The sequence below is a fragment of the Tiliqua scincoides genome, chromosome 13 (assembly GCF_035046505.1).
Source record: "Tiliqua scincoides isolate rTilSci1 chromosome 13, rTilSci1.hap2, whole genome shotgun sequence".
Taxonomy (NCBI): domain Eukaryota; kingdom Metazoa; phylum Chordata; class Lepidosauria; order Squamata; family Scincidae; genus Tiliqua; species Tiliqua scincoides.
Window position 1 is genome coordinate 8,719,874 of NC_089833.1, and position 12,780 is coordinate 8,732,653.

The following is a 12,780-nucleotide window of genomic DNA, read 5'->3' on the forward strand; positions in this document are numbered from 1 at the left end:
GGCTTCTGGGCCCGGGTACAAATTACCCCCTTTACTTCCCTCTCCTAGGCCCTGGATGGTGGTGGCATGTGTATGCCTATATAACTCAAACAACCTCTGGATGTTTTCCAGAGTGCGTTGCTACAAGCAGAGTAAAAGCTTTCAGCGATTTGCAGTTGTGTGTGTCCGCATGTGTCAGGCAGCACTCCCTGCTATAGCGCTGTGGGGTACTGCATGGACATTCCCCATTCTTTTCTGTGCAGTGTCGGAGATGCTCACCTGAGGCCCACTTCATTTGCTTGACCCTGGACATTGATGAACCCCCATATTCCTTGCAAGGGAACATTCTTGCTTCGCCACCAAGCTCTGGACTGAACCTCTATCAGTCTGCAGCCTCTGTGCCCGCCCGCCCGCCCACTGCAATCCCTTCTCTTTCACAGCAATGTGAAAAACTCCCTTTCTTAGAAAAACAAAAGTTATTGTTAATTAGAAGGTTGGTGAAAACTCCGCTCTTCTTGCCAAGCCTTTTGAATTTATTTAGTGTTCCTTTTCGTTTCCTTCCCACCCTTCTTGCATCATGGAAGTCAGTGCAGCCTGGGAGGGGTAATGGAGGCAGAGATCAACAGGGGAAGAAAATTTATTTATCTCAGTGATATGGGCTTGGTTACAGTGAGGCGTGGGGCTTGAGGATTGTGCCTAAAGGATTCAGGGGAAAGTTGGGTTTTGAGGAAGGATGGGGGGGGGGTTTGAGTCAAACAAATTGCATACACGTGCAGGTGTTCTGGGAGGTGGTTCCAGGCATAAGGGCAGTAGGGAGAATGGGTAGAGTCATTTGAGGGAGGAAGAGAGTTTTGGTTGACTGATCAGTGTTTGATCTAGGACACCAGAGCCCTACATTTTTTTGACAGCCCTCTTGGCTACTGCTTTTAGAAGGCTATAAGGAGGACACACGGTCTGTCTAAAGTTGGAGAGAATTGGAGCCACTTCCAGCTATATCTGGATAATAGGTGCAGACGTTCCTGTGCTTTGATCCCAACCATGTTGGTGGTATCTACTCAGAACTGACTCAAGTCCTTCTCGCTTGCCACCCTTAGCTGGTGATGTAACAGCCTCTGCTCTGGACTATAAAATGAAGAGGTGGGTGGAGTGAAAGAGGAAGAGTGGAAGAGTTGCTGGGCCACTCTAGCCCACTACTCTTCTCCTCCATTCTTCTGCCCCACCCCTTTTCCAATCAAGGAACTGGAAGAGGAGGGACAGTGGATACAAGTGGTTGAGTGAAGCTGGGAAGGCACTCCTCCCAGTCTGCTACTTGAAGCAACTGCTCCAGTTGTCCTTGTAGATGGGCCAGCTCTGTGTTTACCGAAAGTATACTTTACAGTGGAACTATCCAGCTACCTGGATTTGTTGGACTAACCCAGGATTGCCTGCAACGGAGTTGGCTGCCATAGAACTTTGCTAGCATGTGCTGACTTCTGAATTGTTAATCCCTTGGGAGCCAGATCTTGCATGACCTTAAAAATGCAGACATTTATGACATCTCAATGGAAAAAAAAATCCCACACACTTTCTTAATTTATGGGGAAAATGTATATTTTGAAATTAATATTTCAAAAAAAAACTTTTGGCAGAGCTGGGCATCCAACCAGTATGCGGCTTGCTTACTTGGCCAGCTCACTCCTCAACTAAGGACCCCTTGTTCACTTGAACGTAAAGCAAGCGTATCTATTTTACCCTGTCAAATGCTGGAATGGATTCCATGCAGTGAAGCCTGGCTCTTCCAGAATTAAGGCATCCCTTGAGCCAAGAGTGCACATCTTCCAGCTGAGTTGGGTGGCATGGGGAAGGGGCATACTTTGAAAAGCCAAGGCAGTTAAGGAAGGAGGATGGATATACCACTCCACCCCCCCAAACCCCAGCTGGTGCTGGAGTTACAGTTTAAAGCTATTTGTGGATGGGTTTCTCAGCCCGCAAAGCTGCAGCTCATTTTCCTGCGTGCATTGAAATTCTGCTCCAGCAACACAAGGATTTGCTGAATAAGGTGCCCGACTCCCCCCCCGTACGTGTGTGTGTGTGTGTGTGTGTGTGTGTGTGTGTGTGTGTGTGTTTCTCTGAGTGAGTGTGGGAAGGGCACTCCAGATGTGCACAGAGAAATGATATTTTCTAGCCATTCTGCAAGCATACAAACTGAACTGTTGCCAGAAGTGTGTGATGTGGTGAGAGGCGCCATTTCAGAATTCGGAGGTAGGAACGAGATCCACAGCAAGCAGAGAACACATCTTTGCCCTCTTCCATGTGACAGCCCTTCATATATCTGAAGATACTAAAGATTGTTACCCTGCACATGCCCGCTCTCGTCTGATCTCGGAAGCTAAGCAGGGTCAGGCCTGGTTAGTACTTGGATGGGAGACCGCCTGGGAATACCGGGTGCTGTAGGCTTATACCATAGTCTTTCCATGCCCGATCTTGTCTGATCTCGGAAGCTAAGCAGGGTCAGGCCTGGTTAGTACTTGGATGGGAGACCGCCTGGGAATACCAGGTGCTGTAGGCTTATACCAGAGTCTTTCGAGACTGAAGGTTGCCAACCACGTATTTGAGGAGTGCTGTCATATACCCACCCCCTCCTCCTGGTTAAGCTTCTCCAACCTTACCTCACCGGACATCTTCCAGCACCTGACCATCTTCATTGCCTTTCTCTGAACCTTCCCTAGTTGCATCCTGTCTGCTGCCCACACAGACCTGGATGAGGTCTGATCAGGCCCTTCTCTACATAGGAAGCCAGGCTATTGTTCATGTATGTCCATCCATGAAATGTTTGCTGTGCATTATGATTCCAGATCAATGAAGCAGTCCATAGAGTGGTTGAGAGGACATGTGGGGAGTTCCCTGAGTTCACTTCCCCTCTCCCCAACACCACTTATTCTTTTCCATCAGGATGCCTGCCATGTTCTGCTTTCCAAATCAGCTGGCCCAGTTGCATGCCCATATCTTGGGCTGGAGAGGGAAGGTTTCCAAATTGTTAGTGGTTTTGGCCTCCATGAAAACAAACCTTCACTCCAATTGACAGCCACCTTCTTTTGCAAATAAAATTGCAGGCAGCTTTCAACGACCTGTCAGCCTTCCTGCCTGTCTAATCCAGGTGGCAGCAGCCACAGGTTGTGTTAGGCTGTACAATTTGTTTTTATTTATTCATCAGATTAGTGTCTCGCCCTTCTCTCCTAGCTGCTCAGGGCAAAAACTGCTGGGATTATCTAATACACTTTTTTTGTTCTTTCTTAACAACTTGGGCTGAGACATTTAGTGAGACTAATCACCTAGGGAACCTCATGCCTGAGCAAGGATTTGAGCTCCAGTCTCAAAATATACTCTGCCACCCTAGTACTCCAGACACTTAGGCATTACAATTTAAATTTCAGATTTCCATGTACAAATTCCATGGGTTTGGCCACCAAAACGGCATCCTGTCAAGTAACATCAGAGTCTGAAAAGGCAGTAAACGGGGGCTTGCCCATCCATGAATTCAACTAAGGTAGTGGCCTTGGGCAGCAAGTGGCCAGGGGTGCCCACCTCCACTACCCACTTCCCTCCACAGATTACTCCCTGAGTTGGAAGAGGAAGAGGGGACTGGAACAGAAGAGGAAGTGCAGATGAGAGGAGGAGAAGAAGAGAGTGGGAGGTTAGAGCATTCACTTGGCTCTCTATCTGGTTAGTACTTGGATGGGAGACTGCCTGGGAATACCGGGTGCTGTATGCTTATACCAGAGTCTTTCGAGACTGAAGGTTGCCAACCATCTCCCTATACTGAACACTATCTCCCGATCTGGTCTGATCTCGGAAGCTAAGCAGGGTCAGGCCTGGTTAGTACTTGGATGGGAGACCGCCTGGGAATACCGGGTGCTGTAGGCTTATACCAGAGTCTTTCCATGCCCGATCTGGTCTGATCTCGGAAGCTAAGCAGGGTCAGGCCTGGTTAGTACTTGGATGGGAGACCGCCTGGGATTACCGGGTGCTGTAGGCTTATACCAGAGTCTTTCGAGACTGAAGGTTGCCAACCATTTGTCTCTCCATCTCACTTCCTCTTCTACTCCACCCTTCTCTTCCTTCTACAGTCCAGGGAATGGAAAGACCAAAAAGCTGGCTTAGCACCAGGTAAAGGGAGGTTAGCATCTGATAAGTGTGCATAGGATTTGCTTCAAAACCTGGCATCAGTGGGTAGAGCAGTGACCCCTGCCTGAAACCCCAAAGTGCTGCTTCCAGTCAGAGCTGAGCAAAGCGCGCTGAATGTCACGCTCAGCAGGCAACCTCATCAAATCCAGTGTGTTCGTCAACCCTGGGATTGGGACCCGAATGGGGTCACGAAGCCTCAGTTGTGGGGTCACGGGAACTTACAGGAATGAAAAAGTTTGAAGATCTTTGGACTACTAGAGCACCACCAGGTCAAGGGGGAGGTATCTGTTGTATCCCTTCAGGTACTAGGAGATGGTGACCGGGTCCTGCTCAGGTTCTTCACAATTGTGCTAAAACCAGCTTTCACTAGTGCCAGGCTTGGTTTGGTTACAGTGAACAGTGGTAGGAGGGCGTTACAGGGGTTGAAGAGTGGGCAGCTACAGGGGTGCGGGTGGGCAGATTGGGTGCTGGGAAGGATCAACGGTGGGGTCCCCAGTCTCGTCATTCATTCATTCACTGGGGTTGTGGCACAAAAAAGGTTGAAGACCACTGATCTAGTCCAGGGGTGCCCAAACCCCGGCCCTGAGGCCACTTGCGGCCCTCGAGGCCTCTTAATGCGGCCCTCAGGGAGCCCCCGGTCTCCAATGAGCCTCTGGCCCTCCTGAGATTTGTTAAGCCCACACTGGCCCGACGCAACTGCTCTCAGCATGACAGCCAACTGTTTGACCTTTCGCGTGAGCTGTGGAACGAGGGCTCCCTCCACTGCTTGTTGTTTCATGTCTGTGATGCAGCAGCGGCAGCAAAGGAAAGGCCAGCCTTGCTTTGTGCAAGGCCTTTTATAGGCCTTGAGCTATTGCAAGACCTGCATTTATTCATATAAGTTCATCTTTAATATATTTATTTATGTAAACTTATGTAAATTTATTCACATTTTAAATGCAAATTAATTCTTCTTTTTTTTCCCCCGGGCCCCTGACACAGTGTCAGAGAGACAATGTGGCCCTCCTGCCAAAAACTTTGGACACCCCTGGGCTAGTCCATTTGCTTGCTGGTCCTGCCAGGCAAATATGTTACAAATCAAATGTGAGTGGTCCTAAAGGCGTGAAACTGAGTGGGTTTGGGAAAGCCCTCTTCTTCGTCTTCTTCCAAGATGGGAACTATCCTTGTCAGATTTTAAATTCAGGTCAGTCCTATGCATCAAGAGCAGTCCTATATCCCCTCTCACCCCTCCCTTACAGCTTCCTACTACTAGTAATTGCTTCATAATCTAAAGGACAGGCCGCTCAAAGAGAACTAAAAGCAGGATGAAGGGGGAGGCGGGTGGGAAATTGCCTGATTAACATCTCATTCAGAGAGTAAACTTTTGCCCTGGCTTTACAGTGGGTGGGAACAAGCGCTGCTCCATGGAGAGAATGGCTGCCCAGTGGGGTTGGATCAGCCCCGCTGGGCTCACACCTTCCCCCTCGGCCTTTGATGTGGGATGCAGGGCTTGGAAGCTGGCTGCCTTCCCCACTGCGGGCATTAGGAGCTAATTTAAACCTTTGAATTTTCACCCGGCATGCGGCATGTGGAACACACTGTCCTCCGGGGGGGGGGGGGGGAGGAGGACACCTGAAGCTCTGGTGTAATTGAAAAGAGCAGGAGGTGAGGGCAGGAGGGGGAAAGAGGCAACCCAAAAGAGATAAATGCACAGGGTGGGAATGAAAGGGAGGAAACCTTGAAGGAGGGGCCTGCCCTCCTTAAAGCAAGTGGCAAACCAGATGCAAATTGCAGGGTGGGATCTGAGGCTGCATTGAGATGCACATCAGAGAACGGCACTGTGGTGCTTCCGCAGGGGGTTATTCAGCAGGGGGGACTTGCTTCTTGCATTGTTTGTGCATGCCTTGTAAGAATAGGAGGACACAATTCTGTTACCCGGCACATCCCTGATCTCGTCTGATCTCGGAAGCTAAGCAGGGTCAGGCCTGGTTAGTACTTGGATGGGAGACCGCTTGGGAATACTGGGTGCTGTAGGCTTATATACCATAGTCTTTCGAGACTGAAGGTTGCCAACCAATGCTGCCTTTGCTCTCCCGCCCCACCAGAGAAGATGGTGTTCCATGAAGTCATGTGGGGGATATTCCAGAGTTCTCCTTGGTTCTGTTTCCTGTGGACCACCCTGAGAAGGAGAAGTGCAGAAAAGTGGATTGATCAGAGGGCTGGAGCTTTTCTCTTTTGTGTTTGGGTCTTTTCGGTTCAGAGAAAAAGTGCTCAGGGGACACACAAAATTAAGGCTTATAAAGTAATGCGCAGTGTGGCGAGAGAGAGAGAGAAAGAAGTTTTTCTCCTTTCCCAACATGAGAACCAGGAATCATCCAATGAAACTGACAGGCAGGGGATTCTGGCCCAGGCGAAAGGAAGAATTTCTTTCCCCAGCACATAATTAGCCTGTGGGATTCATTGCTACAAGATGAGATAATGGCCACACGTTGCGATAGCTTCAGTGGCTTTAAAAGGGAATTGGACAAATTCACAGAGGACGAGCAATGGCTACTAGTCAGGGTGGCTAAATACTAACTCCAGTTTCAGCAGTAGTGCGCACTGGGTGACCAGATGTCCTCTTTTTCCAGGACATGTCCTCTTTTTTCAGTCTGGTGTCCTGGGAAAGAACTTAAATGTCCTCCTTTTCCCTGTGAGCGGACCCCTGCAGGCAGCACTTAGCCTTCTTGTAATTAATAAATTATATGTGATAAATTATATGTAATATAGTTTTAAATTTAATAAGTAATATAGTGTCTACATGAACCACATGAAATTAATGTACGAGTGTTTTTAGCTTTTATTTTGTCGTATCTTATATTTTTCTTGGGTGTCCTACATTTTGGGGTGCCTTGTCCTCTTTTGTGGTTATGACATCTGGTCACCCTGAGCATGCATCTGAATACCAGCCCTGCCAATATGCTACCTAAGGCAACTTTCTCAGTTGGCCTCATGGATTGGCCGCCCCTGATCTTACTGAAGGACGGGACTGATGCAAATCATTGTTCCTACATAAGGAAGTAGGATTTCTCCCACTCCTGAGACTGTGGTGGAGAATGTTGCTCACTGCAAGAGTGTGAGGAATCTTCTATGCAGTGTGCACAGAGAAGCCTCAAGGCAGATATCTTATTTAGCAGGCTTGGCTGCATCTCTGAGAAAGTCATCCAGCCTTTTCTTTAAGGCCCAGAAGGAGAGGTTCCACAATCCTCTCCTTCTAATGAACCACTTGGACAGGTGCACAGCAGTCATTTGGAAACAATGGCTTCTTGTCCTGTCTTGAGCAATAGAAGTTGAGCAGCAGCTCCTCTATAAGAGACTTGCAAGCGAAATGTATGAAGCTGCTTTCTACTGAGGTTGACCCTTGGTCCTTTAGGCCCAGTATTGTCCAATACCGACCGGCAGCAGCTCTCCAGGGTTTCAGACAGGAACTTATCTCTGCTCTACCTGGAGCTGCTGCCAGGGGTTGAACTTGGGACCTTCTATGGGCAAGAGGGGTGATCTTTCAGTGAACTACAACCTTTCCCCATACAGAAAGTCATTATCTTCTCCCCTCCCCTCCCTTCTCCCCCTTATCGTGGGAGGGCACCAGGATGCAGGTCTCTTGTTATCTGGTGTGCTCCCTAGGGCACTTGATGGGCTGCTTTGAGATACAGGAAGCTGGACTAGATGGGCCTATGGCCTGATCCAGTGGGGCTCTTCTTACGTTCCCCTTGTGAAATAGAAGCAGTGTGACACTACATTTCCTTCTCATTTTAGGGAGAATCTGGTTTCTGTGCCTTGGGAATATATCGAGCCAAGAAAATGGATTTGTTGTCCCTGTTTTGGCTGCTCCTGACCCCCTGCGGGCTCGACCTATCCCAGGCTGTTAACCCCTTTGCAGTACAACAGGCCCCACCGGACCCTTGCTATGACGAAAAAGGGGCACCCCGCCGCTGCATCCCAGAGTTTGTCAACGCTGCCTTTGGAAAGGAGGTTCACGCCTCCAGCACGTGCGGGAAACCACCCTCCCGGCACTGCGATGCTTCAGACCCTCGGAAAGCGCACCCGGCATCCTACCTCACTGATCTGAACACAGCTGCCAACATGACCTGTTGGCGCTCGGAGACCTTGCACCATTCGCCCCAGAACGTCACCCTCACTCTGTCCCTGGGCAAGAAGTTTGAAGTGATCTACGTGAGCCTGCAGTTCTGCTCGCCCCGTCCAGAGTCGGCAGCCGTTTTCAAATCCATGGATTACGGCAAGACCTGGGTGCCTTATCAGTATTACTCCTCTCAGTGCCGTAAGATCTACGGCAAGTCCAACAAAGCCACCGTCACCAAGCAGAACGAGCAAGAGGCGCTGTGTACAGACGGCCACACAGATCTGTACCCCTTGACCGGGGGGCTGATTGCCTTCAGCACCCTGGACGGGCGCCCCTCAGCCCAGGATTTTGACAACAGCCCCGTCCTTCAGGACTGGGTGACAGCCACCGATATCCGGGTCATTTTCAGCCGCCCCCACTTGTTCCGGGAACTGGGCAGTCGGGACCACGAGGACGACGACGGCGGGGCGAGCTCTTCCACCTACTCCTACGCCGTGGGCGAGTTTCAGGTTGGAGGGCGGTGCAAGTGTAACGGACATGCCTCCCGCTGCATGAAGGACAAAGAGGGGAAGCTGGTGTGCGACTGCAAACACAACACCGAAGGCCCTGAGTGTGACCGCTGTAAGCCCTTCCACTACGACCGTCCGTGGCAGCGGGCAACTGCGAGGGAAGCCAATGAATGCCTAGGTAAGAGAAGGTGCATCTTTTCCTTTTTCAGGGTGTCACGATTGCTACTGCTTTTGGGGTGTGGTCTGGGGGCATGTGATGCAGTTACCTTGCTGAAGCTAAGCAGGTTCTCTTCTGGGTAGTATCTGGATGGGAAACCACCTGGTTAACCCCATATACACTTCCTTGAATTCTACGAGGGGAAAAAAAAAGCCATTTAAGACATACACAAATGTCAATTTCTTAGGATCAATGTTCTGGGCCACTGCTTGCTGCTGATATTCCAGTAAGAAAAGCCAAATATTGCCATCAGACAAGAACTGATAAACTTTTCCAGTTTATCAGTTGGCTCATTGTGGCATAAGCCTTCAGCTTATTTTGTTCCATTAGATGGGCTTGATGGCCTGTGAATGATAATGCTTAGAAATTGTATAGCACTTTTTGGGGAGGGGAGGGGGAGAGGATGTGTGTTCTGCTTCATATGTATGATCTGGATGCAATCCTTAACAACCCTGTAAGGTCAATATAATTATCCCCATGTTACAGATGCGGAAGACCGAGCCGGAGGGGGGGTGTGTGTGGCTTGGTTAATTCCACTTACTGGGTCTGTTGTCGAGATGAGATTCAAACCAAGGAAGTCCTGATTTGCAAGTCCAACTCTTAACCACCGTGCTACCCCTTTGTTTTGAATGCTGTGATGTCACAGACAGGTAGCCAAGGCTGAGGGCTCTTTGCCTTTCATTGGTTTAGGTGCGATGATGTCACAGAAGAGCAGAGCAGCCTACAGAGAGGCAGATGAGGGCTGGATTTTTACACTTAATGAACCACTTTTGCTAAATTAAGGGCCTAATCCAGGGGTGTCCAAAGTTTTTGGCAGGAGGGCCACATCATCTCTCTGACACTGTGTCGGGGGCCAGGGGGGAAAAAAAGAATTAATTTACATTTAAAATTTAAATAAATTTACATAAGTTTACATAAATAAATATATTAAAGATGAACTTATATGAATGCATGAAGGTCTTGCAATAGCTCAAGGCCTATAAAAGGCCTTGCACAAAGCAAGGCTGGCCTTTCCTTTGCTTCTGCTACTGCATCACAGACGTGAAACAGCAAGCAGTGGAGGGAGCCCTCATCCCACAGCTCACTCAAGAGGCCAAACAGTTGCCCTCACACTGAGAGCAGTTGCATCGGGCCAGTGTGGGCTGCAACAAATCTCTGGAGGGCCAGAGGCTCATTGGAGACTAGGGGCTCCCTGAGGGCCACATTGAGAGGCCTCGAGGGCCGCATGTGGCCCCAGGGCCGGGATTTGGGCACCCCTGTATCCTATCCAACTTTCTAGTGCCAAAGCAGCCACAATGCAGCCCTTACCTTGAGGAGGCCTCCATGACTGCCTCCCCACTGTAGAGATGCAGTTCATACCCTGTTGGCACAGCTGTATCGGTGCTGAAAAGTTGGATAAGATTGGGCCCTATCCTAGATAAGTATTGCACATATGCTTGTGGGTTTTCATACAACATCTTCTTGGTGTAAATTGGCTGACAGGTTCGGCAGAAATTTGGCAGTGTGATCCCAGACTAGATGCAAGAGGAGCTTCAGTACAGACATGTCACTACCCCAGATCTTGAAGTCAGTGGTCCTTCTCTCTAACGCCATTCCTAGCGGGCTGAGCAAACACTCTCAGGAGCTTCCCCCTTAGAATCCCTGGTCCCTTTTTTTGGGAGGGGATCAGCCCCATGGCAGATGGAACTGAAAAGATGAACAAGAGGCAAGGAAGGGAATGTGGGGGGAGGGCAGCAGTGTCCCTTTAAGACGTCCCTGACGGGCCCAGCCTCACAAAGGGGCTTAGCCGAGGCTGCCGTGTGAAAGTTTTTCCTTTCGGCTCCATCCCCTTTTTCTCCCTTTCCTCCTGCAGGCTTTGTGCCTTCTGTGAAAGAGCTTCTCCATCACACGCCTCCAAGGGTCTTAGCGGCTGAAAGCCGGATTAGCTCCCCGAGCGTCCCCCTCTGCGCCTTTCAACCGTGACATCTCGCCGGCCAGCAGGAACAGACGCAGCAATTAGTACCAATTAAAGGGAGAGGGCCCGCCTGGGAAGTCCCCTCGTTGCACAGCGAGTCGAGGCAGGGCTTCTTGTTGGCCGTGCTGAGTGCATTCTGCTTGTCTGGTCCGCGACACGATCGAGCAAGTGCACGCTGGTAGCGGCGCCAGTGGGAAGACTTCTCTGCTGCCAAACTCTGCCAGGCACGGCCGGGAAGGGCCGATTACACAAGATGGGGAGGGGAACAAGGGGCCCTCCCCAGATGAATTCCAGTTCATCCAATGGTTGGCAACCTTCAGTCTCGAAAGACTATGGTATAAGCCTACAGCACCCAGTATTCCCAGGCGGTCTCCCATCCAAGTACTAACCAGGCCTGACCCTGCTTAGCTTCCGAGATCAGACAAGATCGGGAGATAGTGTTCAGTATAGGGAGATGGTTGGCAACCTTCAGTCTGGAAAGACTATGGTATAAGCCTACAGCACCCAGTATTCCCAGGCGGTCTCCCATCCAAGTACTAACCAGGCCTGACTCTGCTTAGCTTCTGGGATCAGACAAGATCGGGAGATAGTGTTCAGCACTCTCTAGAAAAATGGGGCCCATCTCCCGTGGTCAATGCAAGCACCAAGTTTATGGGCCCCTTGACCATGTCTTCGCAGGCCCCCTTAGCTTTGGTGACCACCATCTCCCACCCGTACAGCCGTTGCATCACTCGACACAACAGTGGTGACATTGCATTATGGGTAAAGGATGATGGCAGCTGCCAAAAACAGTTCTGAGCCATTACTTGGTGGTAGCTCAGAGGCCAGGCCTACTGAGGAACTTGTTAGGGAGTTAGGGAACTTGTTAGAATCACCCCATGGGAGATTCTGATGATTTGCCCACAGCTGCCGCAGGACTCCTGGCAGCCTGGGGTTCTGCTTGCAGCATTTCAGGTTGTGAGATGACTCCAGGTTTTCATCACTCCGTGAGTGAGGTCCACACAATGCAATGAAAATCTAGAGAGGTTGTGTGACCTGAGATTTTCGAAGTGGAACCTTAGTTGCTGTGAGTCTCTCAGCGGCTAGTGGGCTTCTTTTAAGGATTCTTGAATATTGGGGTCCTCTCCTCTCCTCTCATGGGAATTCAGTCATCACCCATTAAGTATCTGAACTGGGCTTTGCTTTCTGGTATGGACAGCCAGGTGTCAGAGGAGCAAAGATTCTTGAGATGCTTCATTGCGTCTATGCACTGAGAGATGGGTGCATGCCAACAATCTTGTCCCTTGTGCATCCATCTACGCTGAGTGCAAGCCGTCTTGCGCTTGGCGTCTTGACATTCATGGTTTGGAATTTCAGTTTTGCAATTGCCGGGTTGCGCCAGGGCAAGGGAGGTTGTATGGCTTCGTTCAGAATGATCCTGTCCTCTGGGACAGGATCGTCAACAACGCAGATAACATCACCGCTCCTTTGTCCCGCCCTCATCGCACACACCCTCTCTGATGTTTGTGGCGGAATAATTGCACTGGCGTCATTGTGAAATCCAGAGCTGCTGTACCCAGGCAATGTCCCGGTGTAGTTATCCTACACTACACCAGTGCAACACTTGGGCACTGGTGCAACAGATCTTACACACAATCCTATTCCTTTTCACTCCCCGCAGAGAACTGCGGAGTTTGACCCTCAATTTTTCTAGGACTGGTCCACCCATCTGCAAGAGGGATCTGAAGGCCTTAGGAGTGGACCTCAACAGGTGGGAAACCCTGGCCTCTGAGCGGCCCGCTTGGAGGCAGGCTGTGCAGCATGGCCTTTCCCAGTTTGAAGAGACACTTGGCCAACAGTCTGAGGCAAAGAGGCAAAG

At 50.1% G+C, this 12,780-nt stretch overlaps 1 protein-coding gene and 2 pseudogenes across 2 annotated transcripts in view; all 3 read left to right on the forward strand.

The window, feature by feature from the left end:
* NTN3 (netrin 3) overlaps nt 1-12,780 on the forward strand; it is a 136,989-nt gene that overhangs the window by 38,850 nt on the left and 85,359 nt on the right. For both annotated transcript variants that reach the window (XM_066640651.1, XM_066640652.1), the window contains exon 2: nt 7,918-8,929. In XM_066640651.1, coding sequence (XP_066496748.1) covers nt 7,963-8,929 — 967 coding nt within the window. In that variant the 5' untranslated portion in view covers nt 7,918-7,962. The remainder of the gene's footprint in view (nt 1-7,917; nt 8,930-12,780) is intronic.
* On the forward strand, nt 2,298-2,415 carry LOC136634120 (5S ribosomal RNA; annotated as a pseudogene).
* LOC136633998 (5S ribosomal RNA) lies at nt 3,760-3,882 on the forward strand (annotated as a pseudogene).